The following is a 13377-nucleotide window of genomic DNA, read 5'->3' on the forward strand; positions in this document are numbered from 1 at the left end:
ATAAGGAGTTTCTCACTGTCAGCAGCTGGTTTCGTGGAACGGCAGAGGGGGGAGATGGGTGTGGTCTGGTTCAGGTGTCGGAGCGAGGCGTTGGGCATCCACACATTCTTGAGATGTGTGTGAGACTCTTTAGCCTGTGGCAATAATCAAATAGCACATTAGTGACTGCAGACATTGCATCACATGGATCTAGCCACAACTGAGAAATAACTCTAAATCAACTTCATGGGTCTGAATTCATGTGCACTCATGAAAAAATTGACATTATGAAGAAACTATATCCTGAATCAAAGCAACCTGACTATGATCAGAGGAGCGCTAAAGCTGAAACATAGCACAAATACATTCAAGTTCAGGATAAGTAGAACGATCTGAAAACCCAAATATTTGAATATTATGCTCATACGCATGTATTAATTTGCTTTAGTATATGTATATGCACCCCGTATGGCTTGTATAACTTCATTCCATCAGACCACAAACTCTTTGGGCACAATTTTAAACATATCTCCTCCAGCCAGAAAACTACCTTGAGATTAAAACTTATTTCCTTTAGATTATAAACTAATTTCCTTAATCGAGCGGAAGAGAGGTTTTCACATCTTTCATTATTATTTTACAATAGATTACCTAGACATGGACATCTAAACTCTACAACAGCACCTAAAGACAACGCATGACCATTTGTTAAAATAAAGTCTCATCCATTTAGTATCTAAATAAATGTGAAGTCAAAAGTTTATGACATTTGTACTGAAGAAAATATGACCTAACTCAGATATAATCCCCATAAACTAAAAACAATTTATGAATGCCAAAACAAAAAAATTAAGTCACGGACAAAGCAGGAAATGTATGACATTCCTGTAAAAAAATTAAGCAAGTGATTTTTGTTGTTGTACCAGTCCTGAAAAGATTAGAAGTGGTAGAACACTCATCCTCAGACAAATACCTTATAAATAAACTGTTACTCGTAAACCAGCCCAGTAGTTGAGACATATGAAAATAAAAAATAAGGTAACCTATGTGTTTGAAGAGTATCTCCGCAATTTATATGTTTAAGTTTTACTCCTTTGACATGCATCAGATATAAGTGTGTGCTTGAGTAATTACCTCTGCAATACAGCTCATGCTGTGCCTGAAGTTCTCCATCTGTCGAGTCTGCATATCTCGCTGGAGTAAACAGTGGTGGGGTCCCTTGCCACGAGTTCCTCCCATCATCAGAGTCCTCCGTAAGTCGAGAAGAGTTGGGGTGGACCCGTCTGGGACGCACTGTCCTGCCTCCCCTTTGGCCTGGCTCATTGCATCTAGCTGGTCAAGGCTCATACTGATCATTCGGGAGAAAGGAGATTACATTCGATCTGCAGGAACGCAAACACATTGACATCCTACGATGTTGTTCGCGTGTACTACTGCACCTGCTGTAGATAAGGCATATTGTGTTCAAGTAATGTTAATTAAATATCAACGTAAATATAGGTATGTAAAGATAATATCTGAACTCAAACATTAACTCAGACACTATGCAATTAATATATTATATAGCTCTGTGCCTGTAAGAATCCATTAATGTAACAATTCTTAAATTCTCAATAGAGGACTGTGTGCGTAAGAGCCAAATGTTTGCAATTAATTGTATTTGTTAATGTTTATATGACCCTGTAACCAATAGAGCTGTGAGACAATATTTTTATTTAAACAAAGTATAACTGTGAATCGTAATTCATCATATAACTAGGATGGTACATGGTTACATGCCGATATGTTTCCAATTGCACGGTTTGTTTAAACATAGGTAAATATATAATTTTAACTTTAGTATTCATGAGTGTGACTTTGAGAAAAGTACCTTGCTTGAGGTAACTCAATGCACTTAGAATTATACTGAAAGTAATGCAATATGCTGCTACTTAACTGATGTACGAAACAGAGATTAACAATGTATTCTGCTTCTGAGACAGATTAAATATTTGTGCTTAGAAGATATGATACTACTTTTTACCCAAATAAACCTACTTTATTTTTCAACACAACTATTATATTTCTCTCGGAGCGATTTTGGTTGTAGTCGTAAAGCCACCCCGCCCGGACTATCCCCACCCATCATAACCGACTATCCCTCGTCAAACCTACCTACAGACCCCACAAACCACTACCTACGACTGCTTCTCACGTTCACTCCCCCAACCACTCCCCCATCCACAACCAACCCCCACCCTTAACCCAAACAAGCCCAACCCTAACTCTTTGGTTCTTTCGGTAAAGTCACGTAGGTATCAAATAAAATAAATCACGACGTTTCGGGCGCAACACAAGCGTCCATCATCAGGTGGGAAAGCATGATCCTGCTCCTGAGGCAGACTGTTTTCAAAGGTTTGAAATGGGTGTAGCTCAAGGGTTATAAAGAAGTGGCCGGGGCTAGTGATGTTAATGTGAGAAATTAGCATGTAACTGTAAGATAGGTGAGCGGCCTCCTCGACAAGGGCACGGAAGTGGCTATGTTAATGTGAGGGATTAGCATGATGTTAATGTGAGAAATTAGAGGGCACGGAAGTGGCTATGTTAATGTGAGATATTAGCATGATGTTAATGTGAGAAATTAGCATGTAACTGTAGAAAAGAAGAAGAGTGGCCTCCTCGACGAGGGAGTGCAACCCAACGGATGTAATCCAAAGAAGCTGTGAGTATGAGAGTGCAATCCAAAAGACATGTGAGCATGAGAGTGACCAACCCTGTCTGAAGGGGCGGGACCTAAACAGAAAGAGGCGGGGCGTAAAGAAGAAAGGGAAAGCCCTTAAAGAGAATGGTACACCTCAGTGACAGGGCGAATCAGAAAGAAGTGAGGCCTAAGCCAAAAATAGGGTGGGGCATAAAGGGGAAGGAGGTGGCACCTAAATAGAAATGGCCAGAGCCTAGAGAGGTTAAATTTGCCTGTTGATTTAAGGTAATAAAAGCATAGACATTAAATATGTACAGTGAGCAGCAAAGCTTTAGTGCCACATTCCAGTTAGCAGCATTCGATTGGGCCAAATTACTTCATTGGGAAGCAATAATTATCACCCATGACTGCAAAAACTTAGCAGGATCCTCCTGTAACCAAGTATTGAGACTCAGTGAGTCTTTGCTGGATAAATTGGGATTTCATAAATGATGATTGCAAGAAAGTCAGTATTAAAAATATGTTTACCCAACAGTTCAGCCTGAGTATACCACAAACCAAATATTTTTAAACATACAAATTAAAATGCAGCGCTAATTATGGGAAAGATAAATATTTAAACTGTTAAAGACTGTAATATTCCATCCATTTTAAGTGTTGTGTCTTTATGTAGAAATGTCCTTCTCTTAATTGTTAGTTTATAGCAATGGAAGGTGCTCACAGCCTTGAGATTGATATGAGTCATGTGATATTTTCAAACGGCTCCCTATCATCAATGAACAGTTTATCAAGAGTTTCTTAATGTTATTGTCCTTTTAAGTGTCAAAGGACAATGACTGTGAGACATGGGGCAAATCAAATGACCTACACAATGGTGTCATCTAAATATGTACTTGAATTGTTATGCACAACTGTAGATTGGTAGCCAAATCCTAAAAACATTTTTTTTTAATCACAAAAATGTAACACAATGTAGGCACATGTATGAAGTCACAAGAGTCACAGGGATTAAGTAAACTTTAGAGTTCCATTAAAGCCTTAATTCTAGCAAAGGCTGATCGTTAATAATATCCTATATAAAGCATTAATAACATTGCAAGAATCGGTACAGTGTACTCTATATATGTTGAACTTCTTCACACCTTACAAAGCTAACAATGCTAATCGAACAAACTAAACACAATAATCAGTGCAGAACACACTTCGTACTGATAGTTGTAAAACTTCAAAAACACCAAGTTACATCAAACTAAATTGCGGTTAGTCCCCAAATTTACCAGCCAAAGAAGGTTTATATTTTTGTTTATCCCACACCAACAAAGTTTTTAAAAATCAGTGTTTTCTTCTCAGAAAATATATCCATGTGATGGAAAAACTATTTTATACACATGACGCAATACAAATGCCTCTTGGTCATGTGTCACTGCAAGACAATAAAATCCTCAAATAAAACACTCCATCAATACGCAACAATAAAAAGTCCTTGTGAAACTATTCAGGCATTGTGGAGTGTTCTAAGATTATCAAGATTAACATAAATAAATTACCATTCGCTATACAGTAGATCTGCTGATATAGCAAGTCTAGAAGTAATTTATGTAAATGAATATTGTTTACAAAATCACAACTCGTCCAACACCTTTTTGTTGGCTTTGAAATTGCCACCGTCAGAAATCTGATAGCAGCATTTTGCATAATTTAGAATAAATAATAAGGGATATGAGGCTGTAATTGAAGTAGTTGAGTTGGGATATGCTGAAGGCATGGAAGAGGGTCACAGTGGCAGCTGTGATAAGGAAATGGTGGCTGTGGAGCAATGAGGTCCTGAAAAGTTGAGATATGTGGTTAGAGAATGACAGCCTGAAATCAATTACAAGTTTAGGAGGTATATGCTCAAACTGGAGCCTCTACTGGGTGTGAAATCTGCCAATGAGTTTTGGCAACATTTAGGTGGTGAAAGTTAGAACCAATCCAAGATGACAGTGCGTCAAGGCAGGATGCGAGAGAGTACATTGAGTTTGGGTTCATTGAGGTAACGGCAATGTAGAGCTGGGTTAGAATACTACTGAAAACTGGAGATCATTTTGTCAAGCAGGAAGAAATATACTGGAAAGAGTAACAAGGCAAGGATGGAATATTGGGGCATACAATAGCCAGTCCTTATATAGAAACATATGGAGCAGTTTGTGAGGTAACAGCATTAATCAACGTAATCATACCTAAGGGCCCACACATAAAAAGTCGTTCTTATGCTAATGATTATTGCTTACTCTAGAACAGTGCTCCACAACTGGCATGCTGTGGCACACCAGTCTGCCTCAGCAAAGTCCCAAATGTATAGCATACTTTTAAAAATTTTAGGAAAGGAAAAAACCTAAAGCTACCAATTCCCACCGCCTGCCCTCCATTGGTCGTGGCACAGTATGACAGACAGCCGTCAGCCCCCACCCCCAGCCCTCTCAACCCACTTGCTTTGCACATGCACAGTTGGGCTTCCATGGAGAGACACACACACAGACACACAGGGAAAGAAACACACACGGAGACATGAATACAAACACATACATGGAGACCCGCACAGATATTGAGACACAGATAGAGACACACACACTGATACTGAGACACTCTCAGAGACACAAAGACACAAATACACTCACAGAGACAGAGTAAAAGACACGGAGACACGCGCAGACACACAAACACGTGATTGATGTACTGTAGATTGTAATGTATCTAGAATTCACTAAAATAAAGTATATTTAATTTAAAATCATATAGTCACATTGTATAATTCATATTAAGCGAATTAGTAATGCAATAATTATACGTTTATTTTTGTACAACATTCCTGTTTTAATACATGCCTTTCTTAAAATGCAATTCAAAGCAAATGCCCCACAAAAATGGCTCAAATTAATCTGCCGATACCTGAAAAAGGTGGAATTAAAAACATTGGATTCACTTCAAGAAGCATGCAATTGAAATACAACCAGACATAAATACAGAATGGCCAGTGGACAGTGTTGCTAGCAATGCTGGTACCTGTGTAAATGGTGAGTGTTCTCCTGTGGTTCCAAGATAACAGGACACCAACTGAAGCTTAGAAGACACCACGAGGAGGACAAAGATAAAGCACCAAGAAACACCCAGTCAAAGCGAGGCCGTGATTTTCAACAAGCACAGAATAGTAACACCAGTGACCCAGTCCTGACAAGCCACTTATCTTGATGATTTTTCAAGGAAACTCTATTAAAGTTGGAAAATGTCCCTTCAGGAACACAAAACCAAATCCTGGTTTGTCAGGACATGGTGACAAGAACAAGCAAAGTCAGAGGTATTGTTTGCGTTTTCAAAACATGCGGAAATTTTTGTTTTTGTTTACCTTGTTTATGTTTGTTACAGTCTATCAACATGTGCATTTAATTGAAACTAGTATGGGCATTCAATGCATTTTCATCGGCGATTACATTTGGTGCATATGCATTTCATAGGTGCCAAGTGTTGCGTGAACAGCAATTACTTTATTACAAGTACATGGTCATTGCCGAAGACTCTCTACCGTGATGCTACCCGACTAACCGACATCTATGCTCCATCTGCTAGCTCCTGCAAACTTTCGCACAGTCAAAAGCTGGCCTCAAAGGTCCCTTCTTACAGTGTCTACCATGTGGCTGTACGTCTTCCCCTTGGTCTATGGCCTTTGCGTTCAACTGCAATGCCGTCTCGGTGACGTGCCTTCCTCCATCCAGAAAACATGGCCAACCCATCACAATTTTCACGTCATGATCTATTATAAACGTCCAAGTCGATTGTCTTATCCTGCATACAATTCTTAACATTCTTCAATACAGTGTATTCTGAGTGCCAAAAACTATTTTCTAGTTTGTTCTATTGAGACAAACATTACTTCTCCCAAACACATATGTTGACTTTACTACTATTTCAATGAAGTTTATTTAAACATTTGTGCTGCTTACATTGTTCACATAATTTAAACGGTCTTTAACTACCTCCCCATTCTCACATCCCTATTTCTTCCTGTAATAAAGGTGTAAAACCTGTTCAAAAAAGGAAACTTTTGAAGTAAAGATTTGTACAGCATTACAAGTATGCAAAGATGGATTCTCTCACACTGGATTTCAATGAATGTGCGGAAATGTGGATAGGAATCATTTGCATTGACGACATTATTAGACACTATTTTTACAAGGCACGTCACATGACAGGCACCAGAATTAGTTGTCAGAAGGAAAATTAATCAGAGGCATGCAGCGATAGGAATAGATCTTGGAGCTCCAGCCAACATTAAGCAATGCGTTGCTCAAGAGCCACCAGATGATATTTCAAAGGCTTACTAACAAGAAGTGATTACATTGAAAATCCTTGAGGCAATGTGGAGGTTTGAAATTTCATAATTTGTAATTTCAAGTATAAAAATGTGAATGGATCTCTTGGTGCTTTGGAACGCAACAACAATGGTGCTAATAAGTAGTTTTTACTCCCTTAAAAGGCAGTATGATCATTGCATCTTAAACAATATATACATGTATTTTCCAAGGTGCTAATTGGAAAAACGTAAGGCTCAGGTAAAAAGGCCACACATTTATACCTCCGCTTGTGAGACAGTGGTCTTCTTAAAAAGCCTCTGAGATGGGAGAAACAGAAAGGACAAATACTCAGAAGAATGGATTAACCAAAAAGATCATGGACTGTAAGCAGAATGGAATAACATTATTCATTTAGGGATAACGTCAAGCAATGGAGCATGCAGAGCTGTTAAACAAAGTTCCAAATATGAAGGGTTATACAAATGAAATGTCACTGAATGTTTTTCTCAGACAATACCAGACCTAGACACATGCAAATGACACCAGTTTTGGAGTACAGTACACACTAACATTTGCTAGTCACAAGCAAAATGGCTCAAAAGTGAGGTGAAGCTCAAACACGGTGTAGCAATCCAATTTCTGCTCAAGGAGGATGAATCGTGCAAGAAATCCATGAACACCAGGTCAACATGTACGATGGTGGCATTGTAACCGAGCGATGTCCGTTGGCAAGTGAATCATTTTTGATCCCAGTTCCCCACAAGCATTCATGATAGGCCGCGGGATTTTCACTGTGTCGGGATTGCTGCTGCCCCTCCCCTTCACAGCTGGTGAGAGTGCATTGATCATATGCGTGGGTCAACGTACGGGCTTCCTTTGATGTCATCATTACGGTACCTCTCAGGTTACTATATAAGTATATAAGTCTTGAAAAGCTGGATGAATATTTCAATTGGGGAAATTATCTTTAAATCCATAAATTAGTATTGGCTCGAACGTCTGCATGCATTTTTTTATTTAAAAAAAATGTAACACCCACAAAACAAAAGTAGATCTATCATTGTAAAAATAATTAGAATTCAATAGTTGTTTGCATCATTAGTTTATAAATTAAACATGTACATTTGTCCTCGGAATTTAGCGATGAAATCTAAGTTAAAATTCATGGAGATGGTGGATGCTAAATGGAGTGGAGATGAAACCTAATTTCTTATAAATAAAACACCTTTACAGTGCTAAGTATATGTTACTATATTTAACAAGAAGTTAAATCTCTTGAAGTCAAATGAATTGCAAGCAAGAGCCTTTTCTGTTGAGCAATGTCTGGCATTAAGCAAATAATTAAAGATAAAACAAATTTAATTTCATTGTAATTATCCACCAATACATTTTATTCAAACATAATAACAATTTATTAACTTTTAGAATTTAATATTTTTTATTTAATAATCCAAGCCACTCAGCATCACGATGACGTGGAGGTGCAAGATTAAGGTTCACTGGATATGGAATGATGAAGAGATTTTCTGATAGGTTGGAAAGTTTTATTTGTCATAAAAAACTAAAAATAAAATGTAACAAATGACAGAGAGAGAGCACTAACATAGCATGGAGCCCAAGGTTATGGGTTATCTAAATTCTAATTCTATATTTGAAGTTTTCGTGACTGCAAGGATTCATACTATTTGTTTGTTTCGGTAAAGTCACGTAGGTAATTTTTTTTTATAATTTTAAAAATGTTTTTTTTCGGTAAAGTCACGTAGGTAAAAGTCACGTAGGTAAAAAAAATTCTCATTTAAAAAATTTTACCTACGTGCCTTTACCAAAAAAACCAAAGAGTAGATCTAAATTCTACACAACTGATAAGTATACAACTCTATAATTGCAAGTACACACTATTTAAACTTGGTTTTGACAAGCGCATCTTCACGTAATTAGTTTTGCCTTTAGAAAAGTGGGCTTAGTGAGGACATATCACTAGGAGGGAACGCGCCCGAGATCACGCATATGGGACGATGAAGCCACAAGCCAAAGCAATGATGAGACTGATGCGTACGGATTGACTGCATGATGTCGCATCCTACTGTGCACAAATTAACTTGCACCCAAACAGTCCGAATTTGTGGATTTATTTTTAATGTTTGATTAATTAAATTTACGGTATGCTTTCTGGATAATCCTAATTCAAGCTTCCTCTAGTCCAGCTTCAAAACGTTTTATGGCCGATGATGATGAAACTTAAACACACTTAATGAAATCATTGTATATACATTTTAATAAGTTACACAAATATCTAATATATTAAGACAAATATGACGCATTCGCACATAATGACAAACAAAAAATGCATAATGAAATTGCAGGCGTGGTGACTCACCTTTGGTGGCCAACCGTGTCTTCCCAAGACACTCGCTTTCCCGGTTCCCAGGTATGCCGACGTGTGGGCGAGTGTGAGCGCAAGGCTGTGCGGAATCTTGGATCGCGAAGAAGAACCTCCCCAACTCGGTCCTCGCCCTCACCATCACTCTCCACCGTCTCTGCTGCCTCTTCAGTCACCACTTGATTGCTGGGTAGACGGCCACCTTGAGCAGAGTCTTCGCATGACGATAGGCAGCTGCCCCTCAAGTCTCCTTTGGCGGCCGCCCCATGCACTTCACATCCCGGACTGCCACTCCGGGACACCATGCTCATACCAAGGGCGTCGTCAGTCGTAGAATGGGAGGTGGTGACGCCGTCCACTATCTGCCAAGTAAAAAAGAAAATTCAAATGGTTTCATTCTCAGCTGAGCGTGGGCTAGTGCTCATGACAAAATTACTTGACGGAGTTGAGTCTTTCCATATCCTCACTGTTGGCTTCCCCACAAAGCGATAATCATTGACCAGAGGGATGAACGGCCAAATCGAGTGCAGATGACCTAAATTGGCTTACAATGAAAAGGTTACGAGTTCATATTTGCAGATTGGGCTCAACTCAAGTCTGCCAAGTAGTCCAATTGTGCATCAGTAGAGTAATGCAGTCATATTAAAGTTCATCAAATGTAAAATGGCCATTCATGGAAAATTATGCTTCCATTCAAATAATTAAAACATAAAAATGCAGCTATACAAAGCAAGTAATAGAAATAAATTCCAGCACTCACAAAATCTCTTCGCAAGGGTAAATAATCATCAAGTTCATGAGGTACAACTGTTTGCATATTCCATCCTGTGATAGGGTGTTCATTTCGGGTTAACGTAGAAATTCATCTACGGTCCATTTATCACACACTGATAATTCAAATCACGTGAAAAATGTTAATATTGAATTTTAAGTACCAGAAATGTCATTAAATGGTTACGTTCACTTGAGAATGTAGAATTGAAGTCGTGTATGCAACAGAATATGATTTAGTCTTTTTAATCGTACATATTTTGGCAGCATATATATGCCAGGTAGAATATAGACTAACCTACAGAGGAATCAAGAACATGGAGACACAGGAAGCTTGCTGGATTGCTGAAAAGTATCATAATGGCTAGGTCAAGCACTGAGACAGCACCACTGTGAAGCTGAGTGTGAATCAGGATTTCAGCCACCATTGAACCAGTTTATCACATGCAGTGATTCGATGATTTTGACTCGAATATCAATGATTGTGCAATAAACAATTAATATATTGTGTTTTACTTAATTATTCCTGGTTCAGATACGAGGGCTGAAATACGTAAATATAATGGAAAACTGAAATATGATGAACACCTTTTTATAAAGCATGACACAAAAGTGTATAGTATTACATGAGAGATACCTATTCAAAGATAAACACTAATTGACTTGTGTGGTGTAATTTCCCGGGGCCATTCTCACCACCTGCTAGCTGCAATTGCAATTAAAATGTGTAATAAGAATGCACATGTGTTACACATGTGTACATGTAATATTTACATTCATTAGTGTGTAGTGTAGTGTATGCCTTTGTGTATGGACCAAAAAGTACAGTACTTACTACATATGCGTGCTGAACAAAATGTCTAGTATGGAAATTATTATTCTATTTTTACACTTCTTTGAATATAATTTACATTTTAAAGTGTTTTTTTTTATGAGCTGACCTGGTCCAGGTAAATGCTAAATCCACCTAGCCAGTGTTTTACTGTATAATATATTCGAAGATGAGACTAATCATGTATCAAGAAAAGCCTCATTTAGTTTCATCTTTGGCTGCTGCTGTACAAGTATTTTGCTTGCGGGCGGAATCCAAGTAGCAAGAGAAAACCCACATATACATGTCAATGACATTCTAAAAATCTGCAAAACAGATATCAATAAATATCTTCCTTTAACTATTTACATTATTTGGGCTGCTCGTTGCCTTTTCTGATTTGGACGAACACATATGAAACCTGACTAAGCCACAAAACCTGTTCCAAAGTTCTGGATTACAGGCCTGAAAAAAATGGCCAAAGATGGGGGGGGAAAAAACAATTAAAACAAAAGAGAGAAGAAGAAAGGCAAGTTTAACAAGAGGCAGGGAGAGAAAGGAAAGACAAGGAGATGGCCATACCCGAGGTATCATGTGATGCGACTCCTCCACAGCTACATGAAGTAAACACAATCGCTTATTAAAGCATGTGTTGTTTTGTTTCACATAAAACTAGTGACCTATTGTGTAAGCCTCTTATTTATTATCCATCTTGAATTATTCTAGCCTCTGCTACCCAACCACAACTAGGTGCAAACTTGTATACAGTATTTAAAAAATAGCTGTGAATAAGTTAAAGTAAAAACTTTTCTTATCTGTGTTTCTCTCAATTGTTCCTTCTATTATCTGCAAATGCCAGATGTCATATCCTGTTTCCATGAGCCCTGGGGCATTACAGTGGAGCGTAAAGGAAAGACGAACAGGGCAATGGAGAACTCTGAAGGAGGCACAAGCAGACATGGAGATGCATGGCAAAATATGCAGGCAAATGTGGTGAAACACAGATGCTGGTGGATTTCGAGGGAACATGCTTGAGGCAAAGGAAGACACAGGGTTCATGTGGGAGATGCAGGGAGACAGGAGCGTGCAAGAGATAAAAGAAGAAACAAGTATAACCCGTAAAAACAAAGTTTTTCACTATAAATCCTTTATATGCGTGGCGGCTAGAGTCCTCTCGTCCTCTGGCTTGAGATGGCTGCCACCTATGGGTCAGATGATTGTCTGGCAGCATTAAACAATTGGTAATTAAATATTTTTAAAATGTTCCCTAAACAGTGTAACATTTTGGAAAAAAATTTTCACGAAAATACATTGTCACGCACAACGAGTCTGTGTGCAAAATGTCAGCTCGATTGGATCACGGGAAGTGGGTTAAAAAACGACCGAAAGATTTGCATGGTCCTAAGCAAGCAAGCGAACTTAATATAAAGGATTTAAAAAAGACAAGCAGCACCACCAGGAACCACTAAGCTGGAGTAAACATAGGATCGAACAGCGTGAAAGACTTAGTGATCATATGATCTCTACAGTGGCCCACGCTGCTCAACACAATATGATTATTTAAAAAACTTTATTTATTCAGCCTGACATCATAACCTGCTGGCTATACAGACACAGCCAAACAGAAAACAGGTAGCTATTATTCAAATGTACATATTATAGATATACCGACTATATGCTTTAATAACATGTTAAAATCTGAATTTAAATAATTAGCATTGTGTTTACCTATACTCTTTAACAATAATTAAAATGGCAAATTAAGAAAAACATTTAACTAAAAGGAAACCGAACTCATGACTGAAATTGTAATGAAGTCCTAACTATAACTGCTTTGTTTATATGCTTTACAGTAACATCGCTATTTTGGTAATTATTACTGTCTAACAAAAAGCGATGCAGTGAGAGTCAAGACTTATCAGGGGATTAACGATACTAAATTTTAGTTCAACTGAAACAGAGTTAACTTTAGAGACATAAGCCGTCACTGGGGGAAATAAATATTTCAAGTATCGGCATGGGTAGGTGATGGAGGCAGTCTAAGCGATCCCATAATGGGCATTGGACATTCTAAATATCCAGTCATTTAAAAACAAAAACACTCAAAAACAATGGCAACACTTTCCATTACGATTTCAAAATCAATACCAGTCAATACCGGTGGTTCAGAACACTGTGTGCTGTGATCCCTGTCGGAGGGGACACGGAGCGAGAGACACATCAAAGCTACATTTAAAGGGTGTCTCTTCTTAGGCCTTGATTATAAGTAAATTACGAAATATGACTGCAGTTGCTTATGACATGCATGTCCATTGCACTCCCTCTGATTCGTCAAACCTCGACAATGGCTCAGTTCCACCCCTCTCACCCAATCAATGATATCGCATAGGACTGCATATTCCATAGTTCCTTCCATCATAGTAAAACT

The 13377-nt window shown here is 38.3% G+C and overlaps 1 protein-coding gene across 17 annotated transcripts in view; it reads right to left on the reverse strand.

Annotated features, from left to right (window-relative positions):
- The window catches only part of LOC144738116 (uncharacterized), a 195549-nt gene that overhangs the window by 45611 nt on the left and 136561 nt on the right, over positions 1-13377 (reverse strand). For 8 of the 17 annotated variants that reach the window (XM_078621146.1, XM_078621083.1, XM_078621037.1 and 5 more), the window contains 5 exons: positions 9365-9729; positions 7269-7304; positions 5702-5758; positions 1114-1327; positions 17-134 (listed from right to left, as the gene is read on the reverse strand). In XM_078621146.1, the coding sequence (XP_078477272.1) occupies positions 17-134; positions 1114-1327; positions 5702-5758; positions 7269-7304; positions 9365-9729 (790 nt within the window). The remainder of the gene's footprint in view (positions 1-16; positions 135-1113; positions 1328-5701; positions 5759-7268; positions 7305-9364; positions 9730-13377) is intronic. The other 9 variants (XM_078621111.1, XM_078621074.1, XM_078621137.1 and 6 more) reach the window with 5 other exon arrangements.

The sequence above is a fragment of the Lampetra planeri genome, chromosome 3, assembly GCF_965212315.1.
Source record: "Lampetra planeri chromosome 3, kcLamPlan1.2.h2, whole genome shotgun sequence".
Lineage (NCBI taxonomy): Eukaryota > Metazoa > Chordata > Hyperoartia > Petromyzontiformes > Petromyzontidae > Lampetra > Lampetra planeri.